Source organism: Schistocerca piceifrons, chromosome 6 (genome assembly GCF_021461385.2).
Source record: "Schistocerca piceifrons isolate TAMUIC-IGC-003096 chromosome 6, iqSchPice1.1, whole genome shotgun sequence".
Classification (NCBI taxonomy): Eukaryota; Metazoa; Arthropoda; class Insecta; order Orthoptera; family Acrididae; genus Schistocerca; species Schistocerca piceifrons.
Window position 1 is genome coordinate 83,656,298 of NC_060143.1, and position 19,887 is coordinate 83,676,184.

General features: G+C 39.4%; 1 protein-coding gene across 2 annotated transcripts in view; it reads left to right on the forward strand.

The window, feature by feature from the left end:
* Window positions 1-19,887, forward strand: part of LOC124802552 (neutral and basic amino acid transport protein rBAT-like) — a 77,621-nt gene that overhangs the window by 47,501 nt on the left and 10,233 nt on the right. The window contains exon 7 of one of the 2 annotated variants that reach the window (XM_047263416.1): window positions 11,598-11,778. In XM_047263416.1, coding sequence (XP_047119372.1) covers window positions 11,598-11,778 — 181 coding nt within the window. The remainder of the gene's footprint in view (window positions 1-11,597; window positions 11,779-19,887) is intronic. The other variant, XM_047263417.1, reaches the window with a different exon arrangement.

A 19,887-nucleotide genomic window follows, 5' to 3' on the forward strand; every position in this document is an offset into this window, starting at 1 on the left:
ATTTCATCATAAATTCACTCTTTTCATTAACGACAAATACAATGAGTATATGTATTATGACAAAGATTTAAGAAAACCTAGGTTCCTCAAGAGATTTCTGCAAGATAATTTGTTATTCTCACTGCACACTTCTCTAAAGCAAATACTTCATTGAAATTAACTGTACTGCAGATTTTGACATAGGAGAGTATTTTTGAGATCTTCTAGCAAACCTTTCTGCAGGTCAACTCAAACAGAGAGATTTCTGAGTGCAAAGTAGGCTGAACTGAACTTTTTGCTTAACCTTATTGCTCACTATATCTAATGTTTCCGCTCTGTCTTATTCATGTCTCATTTGGTAATGTGACCCCCTGTTTTCTGTTGTTATGATAATACTGTATCCCTGAAAGAAGTGTTTTTGAGAACACAAGGAGGGTGATTCATTAACAGTTAGAGGTCAGTCGCTTATCTCTGCTTTTATAGATGAGTGTTACTGCCACATTGTGTATTTCAGTTTTACGCCATGGCTCACTTACTGGTTACAGTGGTAACTTATAAGGGGGGGGGGGGGGGGGTGCTGCCCTATCAGCACAAGATTTGAAATATCATATCATCATAACTTGGCAAGTTACTGCTTTTAGTGATGTAATGATTTTTGTGATCCCTCTATCAGATGATTTGGCAAAGTTGTTTTTTGGTGGCGGAGTTTGCAATGCCTATCTAAGGAAATACAGTGGACTGCTTTTGCTGGAGCATTTTCTAAGCTCTTGTTGTATTTAGTGGCTAATGATTCGAATTTTGTATTGTGTCTTGATGTTAGTGTCATCATGGAGTAAAGTATAATTTACTTATCAACTTTATTCATTTCATGTCTAATAATGTTCCAAATTCTTCTAGCTGTGTTCTTAGTATTTTGAATTATAGTACATGATTTTTGACTTGTTAATGACATGGGGAAGAATTTTGCAAATACTGCTTCTTTTGCATTTCTAATTATTAAAAGAGTTAGTCCTCTGTAATATAGAAAAATCTCTCATCTAAGCACAAGATACTTGGATGCTAGATGTTCGTCATCTTTTCTCTGAGTGTACACTGTAATTTCCTCTGTTTCATGATAAAGTAAAATTGAATTCATAGTGTTGTAAGAATATTTTTAGCAAAAAATTAGATTTCTTATCTGCTGTGTGCTATTGGCAAACTTTTTCACATTTTTCATCCTGTAAATTCTCACTAATATTGTAACTTTGTCAGCATTTACAATTCTATGAAATTTTATTTTTGCCTTCTTAGTCAAATCTGATTGATGAGGATACTTTATTGCTGTCATCTGAAAATCTTGGTCAGATAAACCATTTATTATGGGGTTCAAATCTGTTTTATGAACTACTGTGTCAGTTCTTGTTGGCAATGTTATTGTGGCAGTGAAACAAAAGCTCCAGGTGCTCTTGACCATAAGTATCAAAGGTGAAATCGGTATTGAAATCACCACATACACTTCCCAAATCATCATAGACAATCAGTTCCCATTTATTTCTACTAAGTCTTATTAGTAAGCTCTCAGATTGCTAAATAAAATTTTAAACATATTCTATATAGGCTGTAGATATTCAGAACTGCTACCTTGTACGTTAAGAATTGTACTGCTGAAGTGCAAAACTCAGAAAACTTTTCAATAACATACTCATCAAGCACTATGGCCTGAGACTTTAATTCATTTTTGTATGCACGAGGTGTGGCAGTAGTCACTTAGTCGAAAATGCAGTACAGTGTTTTGTAGCTTCTGTGGTTTGTACATAATAACTGAAATTGTTTAAAGTGTCCTCAGTAGTTATCTGGACATTTAAAACATTGTTTAAACTCATATAATGTCACATAATTCCCCACTATTACCAGCAATGTTTTCAAATTCTTGTTCTATCATATCCCTTAAATGGTGTAGTTTTAATGGTTTTGTAGCACAAACATTGTCTTTCAGTATTCCTCGCATTGAAAAATCACTCTCTCTGAGGTCTGATGATCTTGGAGGCCAACCGATTTAACACTCCAGAAAATTTTCATCCAAAAACGCACAGACCTGTAATCCAAAATGTAAGTGGAGCATCATCTTGCTGCCAGATGAGGTTGTTTCATACAGTTTCAAGTATTGGGGTATTGGTGTAATTCAATAACAGTGTCTCTTGAAAGTTCAGTTATACCTTTCCACAATCACAGTCCCATCAAAAAGATAAGGGACTATCAATTCTTCCTTGCATTTACCAGCCGAAACCATAACTTGTGGAATATTTAACTTCTCCTCAATGGTAAATCATGGATTTTCAGAAGACTGATACACATAATAGTGTTTTTTAACTCTTCCGTGTAACTTACAACTTGCTTCATTAGATTAGAGGATTGTTTTGCAAAATAAACGTTTGCACTGTGTATCGTGCACCAGTCACAGAATTCATGTCTTTGATTAGGATAATTCTCATTTAGGACATGTAATAATGCAATTTTATAAGTCTACAGTTCTAACGTTTCTAACATTCTCCTTAAACTTCTATCAGAAAATTGTAGTTCCTTAGCAGCTATTCTTGCTAAATTGTTGAGTGACTGAACAAATGCCTGTGCAATGAGCTGCAGTTCTTATTCAGTAGTTACTAATTTTGGGCAACCACTGTGTGGTAAGTCAGCTACAGAAGCTGTCATCTTGAACCTTCGATTTAATTAGTAGATTTCTTGTCTGCTTGGTGCCTGTGTATACAGCCACTTTTTAATGGAAGATCGTCTTACATATTCATAATTATGATCACATTTCCACATCATCTGTAAATCAAACAGGTTCTGTTTCATAGGTAATTTTCTGTTAATAATGTATAGTTCTCATGTTTACAATGGATGCACAAAGTCACTTGTTAATATCAAATCAATTATGCTATCACTCTTTAAACAAATTTCACTGGACGCACATTTTGTAAATTTTCAATGTTGGTGATAGTATAATATAAGTGGTCTTCAGTCCTGAGACTGGTTTGATGCAGCTCTCCGTGCTACTCTATCCTGTGCAAGCTTCTTCATCTCCCAGTATGTACTGCAGCCTACATCCTTCTGAATCTGCCTAATGTATTCATCTCTTGGTCTCCCTCTACGATTTTTACCCTCCACACAGCCCTCCAGTACTAAATTGGTGATCCCTTGATTCCTCAGAACATGTCCTACAACCGATCCCTTCTTCTAGTCAAGTTGTGCCACAAACTCCTCTTCTCCCCAATCCTATTCAATACCTCCTCATTAGTTATGTGATCTACCCATCTAATCTTCAGCATTCTTCTGTAGCACCACATTTCGAAAGCTTCTATTCTCTTCTTGTCCAAACTGTTTATCGTCCACGTTTCACTTCCATACATGGCTTCACTCCATACGAATACTTTCAGAAATGACTTCCTGACACTTAAATCTATACTCGATGTTAACAAATTTCTCTTTTTCAGAAACGCTTTCCTTGCCATTGCCAGTCTACATTTTATATCCTCTCTACTTCGACCATCATCAGTTATTTTGCTCCCCAAATAGCAAAACTCCTTTACTACCTTAAGTGTCTCATTTCATAATCTAATTCCCTCAGCATCACCTGACTTAATTCAACTACTTTCCATTATCCTCGTTTTGCTTTTGTTGATGTTCATCTTATATCCTCCCTTCAAGACACTGTCCATTCCGTTCAACTGCTCTTCCAAGTCCTTTGCTGTCTCTGACAGAATTACAATGTCATCGGCGAATCTCAAAGTTTTTATTTCTTCTCCATGAATTTTAGTACCTACTCCGAACTTTTCTTTTGTTTCCTTTACTGCTTGCTCAATATACAGATTGAACAACATCGGACAGAGGCTACAACCCTGTCTCACTCCCTTCCCAATCACTGCTTCCCTTTCATGTCCCTCGACTCTTATAGCTGCCATCTGCTTTCTGTACAAATTGTAAATAGCCATTCGCTCCCTGTATTTTACCCCTGCCAGTTTAAGAATTTGAAAGAGAGTATTCCAGTCAACATCGTCAAAAGCTTTCTCCAAGTCTACAAATGCTAGAAACGTAGGTTTGCCTTTTCTTAGTCTAGCTTCTAAGTTTGGTAATTTTCACATCTGTCAACACCTGCTCTCTTTGGGATTGGAATTATTATATTCTTCTTGAAGTCTGAGGGTATTTCACCTGTCTCATACATTTTCCTCACCACATGGTAGAGTTTTGTTAGGACTGGATCTCCCAAGGCCGTCAGTAGTTCTAATGGAATGCTGTCTACTCCAGGGGCCTTGTTTCGACTCAGGTCTTTCAGTGCTCTGTCCAACTCTTCACGCAGTATCGTATCTCCCATTTCATCTTCATCTACATTCTCTTCCCTTTCTATAACATTGCCCTCAAGTACATCGCCCTTGTATAGTCCCTCTATATACTCCTTCCACCTTTCTGCTTTCCCTTCTTTGCTTAGAACTGGGTTTCCATCTGAGCTCTTAATATTCTTACAAGTGGTTCTCTTTTCTCCAAAGGTCTCTTTAATTTTCCTGTAGGCAGTATCTATCTTACCCCTAGTGGGATAAGCCTCTACATCTTTACATTTGTCCTCTAGCCATGCCTGCTTAGCCATTTTACACTTCCTGTCAATCTCATTTTTGGAACGTTTATATTCCTTTTTGCCTGCTTCATTTACTGCATTTTTGTATTTTCTCCTTTCATCAATTAAATTCAATATTTCTTCTGTTACCCAATGGTTTCTACTAGCCCTCGTCTTTTTACCTATTTGATCCTCTGCTGCCTTCACTATTTCATCCCTGAAAGCTACCCATTCTTCTTCTACTGTATTTCCTTCCCCCATTCGTGTCAATTGTTCCCTTATGCTCTCCCTGAAACACTGTACAACCTCTGGTTTAGTCAGTTTATCCAGGTCCCATCTCCTTAAATTCCCACCTTTTTGCAGTTTCTTCAGTTTTAATCTACAGTCATAACCAATATATTGTGGTCAGAGTCCACATCTGCCCCTGGAAATGTCCTACAATTTAAAACCTGGTTCCTAAATCTCTGTCTTACCATTATATAATCTATCTGAAATCTGTCAGTAGTGATAGTACTTAATTATTTACCAAAAACTTGACCATGGTCAGAATTGTGCAGCAGTTAACTGACTTAATGCTGCACCCAGTAATAGTGACTCACACATTCCTCGTAGTATGCTTACAGTAACGTAACTTGTGTTCATCGTGGTGTATCTGTTCAGTTTCTGTGACCCACTATGATGTTCTGTTATACATAGCAGATTTTTAGAAATATATTTAAATTTTCCATTTTCCTTAAGTGATATGTGAAATCCATTTTTGTTTTTAGCATTCTCCACTGACTTGCAACTATGTCTATGGTTATTTGCCTGTTCTGTCTTTCAGGAACACTTATCCTAAAAAACACCTAGTGAAAATATTAGAAATTGCAAGGATTAGGCAGACAGTGTTTGGGTTACAATCAATGCCTATGGAAATTAGTTGTGGAAGTAATCTGTGACCATAAATATTCAGAGGTAGACCAGACCATGTGTGGTGTGACTGTGTGAGGGGAAATGGATCAATCAAACCCATGTGTGATCACCCTGCTGTACTGAGCAACTCGTAAAGCTCTGCATTTACATATTCAACAGAATGCTACATCCAGGACTTATCGTATTGTTCAAAGAGTGACACAATCTTCGCATTTGTGTGAAGAGCATTCACACTTTCTCCAGAGGGCTAAAATCACAGGGGACATTGCTGAGCTCTGCAATTGGGTTAAAAATATTGTTACTTAGTGTCCACTATACAAGATATTCTGTACTAGTTCAGACTTTCCCACACATGACAACTCACTAATAGAAAGGTCTTCCTGTGTGATCTGGACACTTTTGTCCTCTGTCTCCAGAGCAGTGAAGCGGTTGGAGAGATCTAAAGTAATGCTAACAGATTTGCAGCATCTCATGAAACTCTTTACTGATCTATAGATTTGAGCACTTTCCTGTTATCTATCCTATTCCTAACTTTGCTGCTCCTCTCACTCTGCCTATGCTGCTGTGAGATTTGAGTTTCAAGATCAGCTGCTCTTTGTCCATAATCAACAACTACTACAGCATCAAAGGCTAGCCACAGCTCCAATCAAGCTGACTTGTTTCATAGCACCCAACATGGAAAAGTGTGGTAGTCTTCACACTGTTACACAGTACTCACTACTCTACCATAGTTTCCACACATCTTCATTGTGACAGTATCTTTTCTTTAGTCTAGACAGTTTACTTACTGACAGATGTTTAATGAAAAATTCCAATTACATGACTTTTACTTTTTTTCATAAAAAATGATTGACTTAAATTTGATGTTATGGAAGAAATATGTGTATGTGATTAATGATAGGTTACCAAAAATTTTTTGATTAAAGACAATATTTCTAGTATGTGATTTAACTGCCACAAAATCAGGCAATAACAAAGTCCCAAGTTGCTCACCTGTAAAACCTCAAAACTCTCCAGACATACAACTGAAATTTTTGCTGTGGGACCACTTTCAATCACATTTGTAGGCACAGATGTCATTGCTCATATTGTAGGAAGCACTGTGTCTTTATTTATTATGATAAAATAACAAATCTTCTTCAGTGCTTTGCCATCCTGTTCCTCATCTAAAAACTGTTCTTATGACTAATTGTCTTCATACTGAGTGTAATATAATCATGTGAACTGCACTGCGGGATTACTGCCTTAACTGAAGTGCCATTTTTTTTAAAAATTGGTAATAGTTATCAATATTTTTTACTTCAGTTTGTCAATGAAAAAAGTATCACATAGAGAGTTCAAACTACTGTGAAAATCAGTACCTATTGAATACTTACAGTCTACTTATTGAAGGTCTGTCAGCTGGGTAATCCTAGGCACATAGACTAGTGTCATGTGAGATAGCACTGCCGTGTGTGTGTGTGTGTGTGTGTGTGTGTGTGTGTGCGCGCGTGCGTGGGTGGGTGCATATGGCAGGGGGGGGAGCTTGTACGTGTGTGCATGCTTAGTGTCTCCGGTAGCATAACATTATTCTGCTGAAATGTGTGTGCTTTCTTTCCATTAATGGGCTAATCCTTGTGGTGAATACACACCATTTTTACTGGCATGGAAATGTTAATGTGTGTATAATGTGTCTACATTATGTGTTGCAGTACTGAACCAAATTCTACTATTCACGGCAAACTATTTTCATAGTACTGAAACAAACAACAGAAAACAGTATTTACACTAGCTTTTGAACCCTCCCTCTTTCTCTGGTTGAAGTACACGCATTCACACACAGACACCCAAAGATACAAACCTGCATCCATGGCAAGACAGATTGATGATTATCGATAGCAATTGACCGGACAATTGAGGTGGGAACAGGGTATGGAAAGATGCATGAGGTGAGCAGGGGGTAGCACAATAGTGTGATGCAGATCTTTTGACAGGTGACCCAGTAGCTGGACAACTAGACAAAAGGCATTCAGAAGGTAGAGAGAGGGAGGAGGGGTGAGGATGGAAGGGGGAAAATAGAGGAAGGTAGAGATGAGGAGGGAGACTGGGAGGGGAGAGAAAGAGAGAGAGGTGTAAAAAGAAGAGAGGGCAGTGAGAGAAGGCACTGTGCAATCTGGATGGGGAAGAAGTGGTGTGGTCAGAGGAGAGAAGGCAAAGGCAGGGTGAGGCAATGGGAAAAAAATTAGTGGAAGTTTAGACCAGGAGGGACTACAAGAGTGCAGGATATGCTTGAGAGGCAGTTCTCAACATCATGCTGGAAGGGAGTATCCATATGGCTTGTGCCAGATGGATGGATGGATGGATGGATGGACTAAAGCAGCTGTTGGAGGGATTTGTGTTGTGGTGCACAACATGTTTGGCAAATGAGTGGTCAAGTTTGCAGTTTGTGTTAGTTTGACAGTGGTCATTCATGCAAGTAGGCAGGTGGTTACTTGTCACACCCACATAGAATGCTTCACAGTAATCACAGCATAGGTAATACATAACACGGAAGCTTTCACAGAGGCCTCTGCCTTTTATAGGGCAGGAAATGCCTGAGATTGGACTGCTGTAGGAAGTGGTGGGTGGATGTATTATGAGACAGGTATTGCACTTGGGTCGACCACAAGGGAATGATCCGTAGGGTGCAGGATTAGAACCAGGATTGGAGGAGGGATGGACAAAGATATTTTGTTAGGTTGGATGGATGGCAGGTGGCAACATTGGGTAATGTGGGTATATCCCTCATCTCACACCATGAGAAAGTATAGTTGAAGACATGATAAAGGGTGTGGTTGAGCTTTTCAAGGGCATCGTAATACTGGGTGACCAGAGGTGGCTGGCTAATAGGTTTACTGGTGTCAGAGGAGGTGTCGGCACGGGATATCTGTTTATGAGTGAGTTGAATAGGATATTGTCTGTCAGTAAAGGCTCTGGTCAGGTTATCGGTGTATTTTGTAAAACTCCTGCTTTCCACTGAAGATGTGGCGTCAACAAATAGTAAGGTTGTAAGAAAGAGATTTTTTGACATGTAACAGGTGATAACTGTTGGTGGGTGGTGCACTTGATATCAACAGACATATTAACAGAGCCATCTGAGATGTGGAGAGTGACAAGTAGGAAGGTGGCCCATTGAGTTGAGAAAGACCAGGTGAAGTGCATTTAGCATTAGGTGTTGAGGTTGTGGGGGAAAGAGCAAAGGTGGTCCCTGCCACGACTCCAGATCATGAAAATGCCATCACTGAATTTGACTCAGACAAGGGGCTGTAGGTTAGGAAGGATTCCTCCAGATGACTCAAAATAAATTGGCATAGGACAGTGCCATGCAAGTTCTCGAGGCTGTACCATGGATTTGTTTATAGATTTTGTATTTTGAAAGTGAAATAATTGTGGGTCAGGATGTGTTTGGCTAGGAGAATTAGGAAAAAGATTGTGTGTTTGGTATCAGCAGGACATTTGGAGAGGTAATGTTTCATAGTTGCAAGGCCATTGGCATGGGGGATGTTGGTGGACAAGGACATCACACTCACAGTGACCAATAGGGAATCTGGGGGTAATAGGACAGGAACTATGGGAAGGCAGTGAAGGAAGTGAGTGGTGTCTTGAATTAAGTGAGTGGTCTCTTGAATGTAGGATGGTAGGTTACAGATGGTGGTCAAAGAGGTTCGTTTTGTGGGAGCATTGTACCTAACAGCAGGGGGATGATGAGTAGGGCTACCTGTATAGTTGGGTGGTGTTTGGGGAGTAGGTGGTGGTCAACCCAGGTGCAAGACATGTTCCATACACTCACCTGTCGCTTCCTACCACAGTCCAGTCACAGGATTTTCTAAGTATAAAAGGCAGGGCTACATATGAAAGCATCCATGTTACATATCAGCTATGCTGCAATTACTGTGCAGCATTCTGTGTGGGCATGACAAATAACCAACTGTCTACTCATGTGAATGGCCACAGCCAAACTGTGGCAAGCTGCAAATGTGACCATCGAATTGCTGGATGTGTTGTGCATCACAAAACAGTTGATTCACTATGTGAGACATTTGGATACTCACTTCCAGCACTAATTTCTTTGAATTACACAGGTCTCTCCATAACCTGCCTTCTTGCAATCCACCTAGCCTAAACATCAGATAACCTGTTTACCACTGCCTCACCTTGCCTTTCACCTTCCCTCTTCTGTCCATATCACTCCCTTACAGATTGTGTACTGTCTTCTCTCACTGCCACCACCCCCATTCATGTGGGCACTCCCTCTCGCCTTCTTCCACCCCTCTCATTTTCTCTCTTCCCTCCAAGTCTCCCTCTTCATTTCTAACGTCCTCTACTTTCCTTCCCTCCATCCCTGACTGCTCTCCCTTTCTCTGCCTCTTATATGCTCTACCCTCTGAACTCTTTCTTTTTGTCTTGTACAACCGACAAGATATCTGTCAAAAGACCCACATCAAACTACCATGCTACCCCCTACTTATCTCATGCATCCTTCCCTACCCCCTCCCCACCTCCATCTGCCTTGGTAACTGCTATCAATAATCAACAGTCAGTCTCACTGCGGCCATGGGTGTGTAAATTTAGGTGTGTGTGTGTGTGTGTGTGTGTGTGTGTGTGTGTGTGTTCTTTCACTAGAAAAAGAGCAGGAGCAATCAATAATCAACAGCCAGTTTAGCTGTGACTGTGGGTGTGTTAGTTTTGATGTCTGTGTGTGTGAGAATGTGTGTGTTTTGACTAGGAAAAGAGCAAGAGCTTGATAGCATGTGTAAATATTTTTTTCTGTTGCATGTTTCCATGTGCCACACTTCAGTGATTTGTGGGTGAGTGGTTGCCTTTCTTTTATATTATGTGTTGTTCAATCCAGGAATTTCCATTGTTGTTAAAGTGTTTTTATATTAATTCAACATTGTTCGCCTAATACAGAATCGGAATGAGGTAAATTACAGGTCTCCTGTCTTAATCTAACAAAAAATATTATCTAATTATAAAGAGTCAAAACGGCTGATAACTACTTGACTACTGGAAGTAAAATACATAATATGGATGTAGGTGTAGATTGCTGACTGAGACACTTAAAGTGGATGTACTAGTCCTATATTTCTGAGGTTTTTGTATTCTTTATACAGAGAGAAAGGAGGGGTTTGGTGTGGATGGTTGGTGTAGTGGTGTTAACATAAGAAGGCCGATGGATGGGTGATGCACAGTGGCAGGGAGCAGCATACTACATGATGATCCAACCAATGGCATAATTGTGCCACATTTTCCTGTAGCAAGCATTTCAGGATGTGCATAGAATATTTAGCATTGATTTTTATATTAGTTTAGATATGGTGAGGTTATGTAGCCACTATGGTGTTCATTATGGATGGCATAAAACAAACATGACAAGTATTGTGTTTAGGAGTGATAGTTATACGAATGTGTAAATTCTACTAGAGAGAGTCAGAAGCAGAAACAGTGGTCCGGTGTAGTGCTCACCCCAGTGATATCAGTTAACAGGGTAGGCAACGGCCGAAGCATGAGGCATGGACAGAGACAGAGAACACACTGATATCACTGAAAAATTTCTTTCATCTCTCTTTGCACAGAACAAATCACGTAGCTGCCTTCTTACATGATGCACACCACTGTCAAGTTATTCAGATCCTAAGTTGAGAGAGCCTGTTGTGAAGGCAAGAGGAACAGATATGTCTTGTCCTCACAGCAGGCTGGTCCCTCCCAACTAAGGATCTGAGTGACCTGGCCATCCTTTCCAGTTATCACCAACCAATCCAGGTTCCCTCTCTGAAGGAGGAACATACAAGTTCTAAAAACTGAGAATAATATTTCTACTTTCAATGTTTCTATTGGTGGTATTAGGTATTTTACCGGACAACAACTTTGTCCCCTTCTAATATAAAAGTTTTCTCAATTGAATTTTCCCATTGAGACTATAACTATTATTTATGTTTCACAATTTCAGGTTTACGCAGCTCACTATTTTACATGAAAAATAACGATTCCATAGTAATTTCCATGTGTGTTGATAAAAACAATAAGTATGTAAAATGTGAGACCGATAAATGTTACAACGGCCCTGATTTGTGAACATTGATTATGTGATTTATTTGTTCAGCAGGCCTAACTATCCATGGATCCACTGGAATATGGGTAGTGTGGAAACTGACAGGCTTGTTAATCGTCTGCAGACAGCCAATGGAAGTCTGGCAGCATTGCTGTTCAACATGATGTTGCCTGGTACCACATCAGTATTTTATGGAGATGAAATTGGTTTGGAAAATTACCACAACATTGAGGTAACTAGTTCTTATTCTTAAAGACTTACCTAGCTCTCAAGTGAAATAATGAAAGATGGAGGAATTTGCAATTGCACTCACTTGGAAAGGAAGATTTCCATTATTTGTTCAGACTTGCCCATTTAATGTATTCTGGAACACATAGGGATTATTCAAATAAACAAAATGATTTTGTGGAGATGTGTCCTAGTACTTTGTATCCAACAGAGTTCAAATTGTGTTAGTGTGGTGTAGAAAATGGAAGTTTGGGGACTGTGTGTCTTGTGCTTCAGGAGGTTCATTGCCTAGTTTCTTTTTATTAGAAAGTGGGGCAATTTTTGTGAATGAATATAAAATTTAATTTGTTTATTTTGTGTTACGGAATAAATGGTGGATTGACTAGCCATTTTCTAATGTATGCATTGTGAACATACCTGTCAGCTCCTATTATAATAGAGAATGCTTTATTTCGAAGGGTTTGGAGGTACGAAAGGGTATGTCTGATGCCATAGATCACACTTCCAAGCCATACAAATGATTAGAAGGTTGTGCTGGTGTCACAGTAACAATTTACAGTTTGTTGTTAACCCTTAGCCTTTAACAAGAGGGCACAATTGAAATAAGAGTGCAGAAACTTTGCTTGTAGCATTGACTACATCCTAGGTTCAATCAACCAAATATTTAACTGACCCAAGGACAAAGCAACATGGCCATCGATGGAGAGTTGGCTGTCAGGAAGATTGTATTTGGCCATGAAGCTTGTCATTTGGTTGAGTTAAGTTTGATCTTCCAAATGTTGCACCACTGGATGGTTTTGTCCAGATGTTGTTACAAGTTACAATGGATGAAGAGAAGGTAGCAACAGCTGTAATGTATTGTCAATATTGAGTGCCATGTTTTTGCCAACTGGTTTTGCTGTTTGGTTATATCATTTGTGTAGGCTGTGTGTATAGTTGAATCAAATACCATTTGCTTGAAGAATTGGTGCTCCACAAAAATGGAAGCGATAATACAAACTGTGCTCTGAGTACCCAAGTTGATCTAGTTCATAAATGGGACCATTGGGCCAGACATAGTCAGATGCTTTCTCCATATTCAGGAATACTGCTCTTGTTGATTCTCTCTTTGGTCTAGCTCAGTGATTCCTAACCTCGTGGTAGTTACCCCCTGAGGGGTAAAATGAAATTTTAAACAAAATGGTTTGATTGTGTTTTTGCAATGAAACTAAATTATTTTTAAGAGATCATTATCCTTATCACTGTTCTGCAACACTGTAATGCTGATTGCATAAATTATCAGTAATCACATGTTTTTCAAATATTAGCTTTAACATGAGACACAATATGGTGGAGGTTACAGCTTATGAAATTAATGTATGAACATGTTTTTCCTCACATAGTGTACCCTCTAAACACATACTTGTACTTTGTACCAAGTATCTACAAAAGTAACATTGAGTCATATACAGCACATATGCTTACATATGTCATGAAGGTGTCTTCTCCAAGTTTTAGTTCCAGCAGTGGGCCAGAAATTGCTTCTTTATTCACTTTGCAACACATAAGTCAACTAATTTACAGCACAACACAATGTTGTAATGTTTGTAATGGCTACTAAACTGCTGTTTTGCCCACATAGTTTTCTTATTATTATTATTACTATTATTGTAATTAATAATGGCATTGGTCAGACACAAAGTATTGACAGCCTGAAGTCTTCCAATTTCTGCCAGTTCAGAAAACTTTTTTTGTTTTAAATGGAGATGTGGATGAAGCTAATGTCACTAGGGAGAGCGTTGGTACAGAGGAAGCATGTTTTGTAGCAAGTGACTTCTGGCCTCAATGTGGATAGTTAGCTTTCTTTTCTGAGGATGCGATGCACTGAGAATTGCTTCATCACTCAGTGAAGAAAGGTTGTTAGAATAAGCAGCACCCATTGTCTCACTGTCTCATTAGACCATGATTCAATAAAAAAAACCTACAGAAATTTAACTTTTGTCATTGTAAAAATAAAAGTGTTCCTGGATTTTCCCCTCATTTCAAAGTTTAGTTAGATGATGGAGGAAGGGGAGGGGGTACTAGCTAATATCTGATTACACTCTGGAGCAATGTTCTCACAAAGTTTCGCAACCACATCTTGAGCTTAATAGATGTGCTCAACCAAGTGCAAGGTTTGCTGGATTGTGGAATGCTTGTTATGGAAACCAGATTCGTCAGGCATCAGGATGTTGTTGTTTGATAGGAACCATTGTAGGTAGTTAAGAATTGTTAGTTCGAGGATTTTGCTAAGGTCTGTTAGGAGAGAGACAGACTAATAGCTTTGTGAATGGAGTAGGTTTTTATCAGACTTCAGGATGGTGACAACTTTGCAGTTTTCCACTGTAGTAGAAGTAAGTTAGCTTAAGACAAGCATTGTATATGCATATCAGGTAGTTTATAGTGGCTGGCAGAAGTTATTTAAAGAGAGGGGCAGGGATGTGGTCATGACCAGGAGATTTATGATTCCCTTGGTGCTTGATTACAGCTCATACTGTGGGTTTAGTAGTGGATCTGAATTTTGCTGCTAGCCTGGTCTTTCTTATCTAAGTAACTCATCTGATAGCTGTTGTATCCTGCCTGTCACCCTCACCATTGACAGTGACATTAATTCAGAATTGTGACTCTAATGATTTGCCTATTACTTTTTTGTTCACCAAATATATTATTAGATTGTTCTTACCACAAAGTGACTTGTTCTATGATGGGAGCTTTTTGGTGCTTCATTATTTGCCACATCTGACATCTGTTGGAATTTAAACAGAGTAAGGAAAACAGAAATTTGAATTATTCAGATTAAAAAAGAAAAAGAACAATGCCACCTTTCTGTGAAAAATAAGTATAAAAAACAGTGCGAAAAGACAGTAATCAGAGGATGGAAATCAAACAGTTTTCACAACATGCTTGAGATATTCTTGTTCAGACCCTGGACTATTGTGTATTAATTTCATTCATACTATTAAAATACGGCACATAAAATATTTTTTATTGTGTGTCCAGGATAAAACAAAAGCAGAAAATGAAGACACAGAGTGTAATTTCTAGTACCATAACCAGTCTTGTATTAACACTGCTGTAAGACCTGAGAACTGAGAATTCAATTTCCTGTTTTAGATGATAACAAGATTTCGCATATATGCTAGGTGGAGGGAGAAACCCACCATTCACTCTCCATGCCATAATCAAAGGAGTAAAACTTAAGTGTCAGAGTTTTAAAGAGAATTGATAGGTGGGGCCAGTAGCACAAATAAGTGAATCCTTGAGATTTTGGAATCAGTCTAGAAGTTTTTGGGTACCACTTAATATTACAAGTGGCAATATTTAAAAAAAAAAAAAATTCCATGACAGAAACTGTCATTAGATCATGTAAGGCAGTAGTGAAAAGTGGCAGCTGTAATTTGAATATCTGTTCAGCAGTTAGTAATATTCAGTGACCATTTGAATTCTACAGCTTCCATTATGGAGGATACAACAGAACATCACCTTGAACCCTAAACTAGAATAGTAATACTCGATACAATAGCGTTTTGAAGTAACCGATACTCCAATGTCTGATTTGAAGACTGTCAGATTCCATGTATTTATCTTTATACACTCTAACCTTCCTTACGTGGCAACCTTGCTTATGTGGCAATGGTGTCTACAACTTATGGCCATTGAGTCACATATAGTAGTTCCCAAAGCACATTGAATACACCATTTAGCGTAACCTTGAAGCAAGCAGAAAACATTAGCTAGCCTTCTCTGTGCATTCCTCTGTATTTAAACTAATGGTCCGAATCAAAATGGTAATTGTGAGAATGTAAAATCATTTATTTCTGTAATTTCTTTTCATGTAATATTTTATGTAGATATTGTCTTTGGCTTCGAGTTTAACAACTCAAAGAGACTGTTATCTTTGGTCATGCGGGGAGGAGGTGGATCTTTGGAATACGAGGTTCGGGGTCTTTTATATCACGTGTCGGTTGGGTGAGGTTGTGATACAGATGTGGTGGAAGACAGTGTTTCATTTTATATTGGCATAGAAGTGTTAAATGAGAGAAGATTTATTTAATATGTGATGTGCATAAACTAAAATAACTCTTTTTCTCTAAAAAACAAAATACCACATTACCATACAAACCAGTTAGTCTCATCCTAACATAAAGAAAACCACAGGAACCTTTCAGTGGAATCACTCCTAGACTTAATGAGGCCAAGATATACTATGAAGACAATAATGCAGCCATCATTGTAAGAGCTAAGTACCAACACTGTTCGTACTTGTTAACTATAAATTTGAACCTCCTGTAGATCCTAAGTCACCATGTGGACAGAGGAGTAGGACAACTTACAGACTGTGGAAATTTAGGAAGGAAGAGGTCTGTTGTTAGGAGAATCCTTAGAATATGGAATAAGGCAGTATATATGTTAATAAAGATGGGCAAATTCTAAAAGCTCCATTAACAATTAACCATCATCGAACAGCGATGCATTCTTTGTGCGAAATGACGCTAAAGTGAACATAGTAAAATTAGCAAGAAAACTGCTGCATAGGACAATCTGTTACTTGTATTAAATATCTGCTTTGTATGTCCTATTGTCAGCTTAAATCAGAAAATAATGTTTAACAACATACCAAGTGAATAAAACTTACTTGCCATGCAGCTGACATAAATCTTCAGTCTGTGAGTCTTACGTAATCAGATAATTTTTAGGAGTGGCTGAGGTAAAATCCTCCTCCCCCTCCCCCCCCCCCCTCCCCCCTTGTGAAGTTTTGGGCATGGTAGGCATTCTTACTTAATGTGTGTTGTCAGCTCATTGAAGATCTTTGCACCAGAATGCAGAACACAATCTGAATCCTAAACCAAGAGGCAAAGTGAATATGTTAATTGCTCATGTTTCTTCTATAGCATTTCTCCATATAACACTTCATCTACAAATGGTCTTTACACTGAAGTGAAAGTCATGGGATACCTCCTTTCGCCCAGCATAGTGCAGCAACTTGATATGGCATGGATTCAACAAGTTGTTGGAAGTTCCCTGCAAAAATATTGAGTCATGTTGCCTCTATATCCACTCATAATTGCGGAAGTGTTGCTGGTGCAAGTTTTTGTGTATGAACTGACCCCTGAATTATGTCCCATGAATGTTCGATGGGATTCATGTCAATGGATCAAGGTGGCCGAATCATTCACCCAAATTATCCAAAATGTTCTTTAAACCAATCTTGAACAATCGTGGCCCAGTGACATTGTGCGTTTTCATCAATAAAAATTCCATCGTTGTTTGGGAACATGAAGCCCATGAATGGCTGCAAATTGTCTCCAAGTAGCTGAACATAACCATTTTCAGTCAATGATCGGACCAGACGACCCAGTCCATTCCACGTAAATGCAACCCGTACCATTATGGAGCCACCACCAGCTTGCACAGTGCCTTGTTGACAACTTGGGTCCATGGCTTCATGAGGTCTGCACCACACTCAAATCCTACTATCAATTGTTACCAACTACAATTGGGGCTCATTTGATCAGGTCACAGTTTTCCAGTTGTGTAGGGTCCAACTGATATGTTCTTGAGGCCAGGAGGGGCACTGCAGGTGATGTCGTGCTGTTAGCAAAGGCACTCACATTGATCATCTGCTGCCATAGCTGATTAATGCCAAATTTTGCTGCACTGCCCTAATTGATATTTTCATTGTACGTTCTACATTGATTTCTGTATTTATTTATTTTTTTATTTTTTTTTTCCTCTCATATTGCTGTTTGCCTGTTAGAATTGACACATCTATGCAAACGGCACTGCTCTCAGCTGTTAAGCAAAGGCCATCATCCCCTGCATTGCCCGTGGTAAGAGCTAATGCCTGAAATTTAGTATTCTTGGCCCAGCCTTGACACTGTTGATCTTGGAATAATGAATTCCCTAATGATTTCCAAACTGGCATGCCACATGCATCTACCAAACTACCATTCTGTGTTCAAAGTCTGTTAATTCCCATTGTGCACCCCTAATCACATCAGACACCTTTTCATATGATTCACATGAGTACAGATGACAACTCCGCCAATGCACTGCCCTTTTATATCTTGTGTAGATGGTACTACCACCATGTACATATCACTATCCTGTGGCTTTGTCTCCCCAGTGTCTTGTTGGCAATAAATGTCATTAAGGAGGGAACGTAAAAATTCCAGGTCCTTGGAAAATCTTCTGCAAGACATGTGGTTACTGACTATGTGCAATATTCTCACTCCTTGCTGCAGCTGAATACACCGTTAATTTACTTTAGGTGCAGTGCCACCGAAGATAACAGCACCAGAAAACAATGAGTAAAGGAAAGTAAAATAAGCTAGCGCCTTGTCTTCAAGTCAATACAATTAGAGGTACTTCTCAGTGAAAAAAACTATCAAACTGAATTTAAAAAAAAAAAAAAAAAAAAAAAAAAAAAACTTAACTCTTCTCGAACAGGCCATGAAAGCCCAATGGTACTGACAAGCCACCAAGTCATCCTCAGGTCATAGGCATCACTGGATGTGAATATGGAGGGGCATGTGGTCAGCACACCGCTCTCCCGGCCGTATGTCAGTTTCTGAGACTGGAGCCGCTACTTCTCAATCAGTAGTTCCTCAGTTTGCCTCACAAGGGCTGAGTGCATCCCGCTTGCCAACTGTGCTCGGCAGACCAGATAGTCATCCTTCCAAGTGCTAGCCCAGCCTGACAGCACTTAACTTTGGTGATCTGACGGGAACTGGTGTTACCACTGCTGCAAGGCAGTTGGCTATCCAACTGAATGGCAAGTATAAATATAGTGAGGGAAGTCCTGACAGAACATAAGTAATTCAAGAGTAAAGGATACCACTCACTGTATACCAGCAGCAATGAGAAGTTATCAGGTGCACACAAATAGAATGGAAACTTGCTAGCCCTTAGAAGAAATTCTTTGACGAGCCAGAGTAAAAATACACACCCATGTGCAATCACGCACACGCACACACACACACACACACACACACACACACACACACACTTACACACACGCACACACACACACACACACACACACACACACACACACCTGAACCCCTACATTGTGCCAGTTAGCCAAATATTAGCGGGATTGCAGTTCGACAGGTGGACAGGGAGGGATGGAGGAGGAGATTTTGTCAGGTGGTGGGAAGGGGGAAGAGATGTTTGAGGTGGATAACCAGTGGCTCAGAGTGAGGTAACAGATGTGCTGTTTAGGAATGCAGGAGGGAGAAATGGCAGATAGACATGTTAGACATGTGATACGCAGGTACCAGTGCTGGCAAGGTGTGGCACATGATGGAGATGATGTGGAGGCCTGGATTGGGAGACAGCGACAGGAAAGAGGAAGGAGGAACTGTTGAGACCTGCAGAGACCAATTAGAGTGTCAGTCCACAGGGTGACCTCATCCTTGCAGATCCAGTTCAAAGCCTGGTCCCATCAGGATTACTTGACAGCTTGGAGATTGGTGGCTTCACCTAGTTGATGGTGCTGTTCGATGAGACTGTAGTAACTTGTCTGCACATTCAACCAATGTTGCATGACACCAAAGAAGTGTTGCTACTGGCTGAGCTTGGGGCATTTATACACACTCTGTGACAAAGCAAGCAGCTTGGCCAATCTGGCGAGTGCTGTATAGGGGCAAACAGTGGACAGTCAGCTTGTTGTCATGTGTGGCTGCACTATGTGAATCAGGAATGTTGGATGGAGATGCAGTATGAGCAAAGGCCAAGAACTGACTGGTCTGCCAACAGAGCATGACATCGCGGAAAGCCCAAGACCAACATACCTGGAGACAACGGAGGTAAATGCCAAGGTAGCCTGGCAACCAAAAATGTTATATTAAAGCATTGTACAATCAGTACAATAGCCAAAAATGTCTACAGTTGAGGTACAGGACATTTTTAAACCCTAGAACACAATTAAATTATTACCATGTTTGTACAATGTCTGTTCAGAAATTATTAGTTTAAGTGTTTATTTATTTATAACAAGTAGTAAGTAGTGACTTCAGTTGCTTGATAAGAAAGCTTGGTGTGCGATATGCATGAAAACAAACTGTTAAACAAATTATTTATAATATTTATT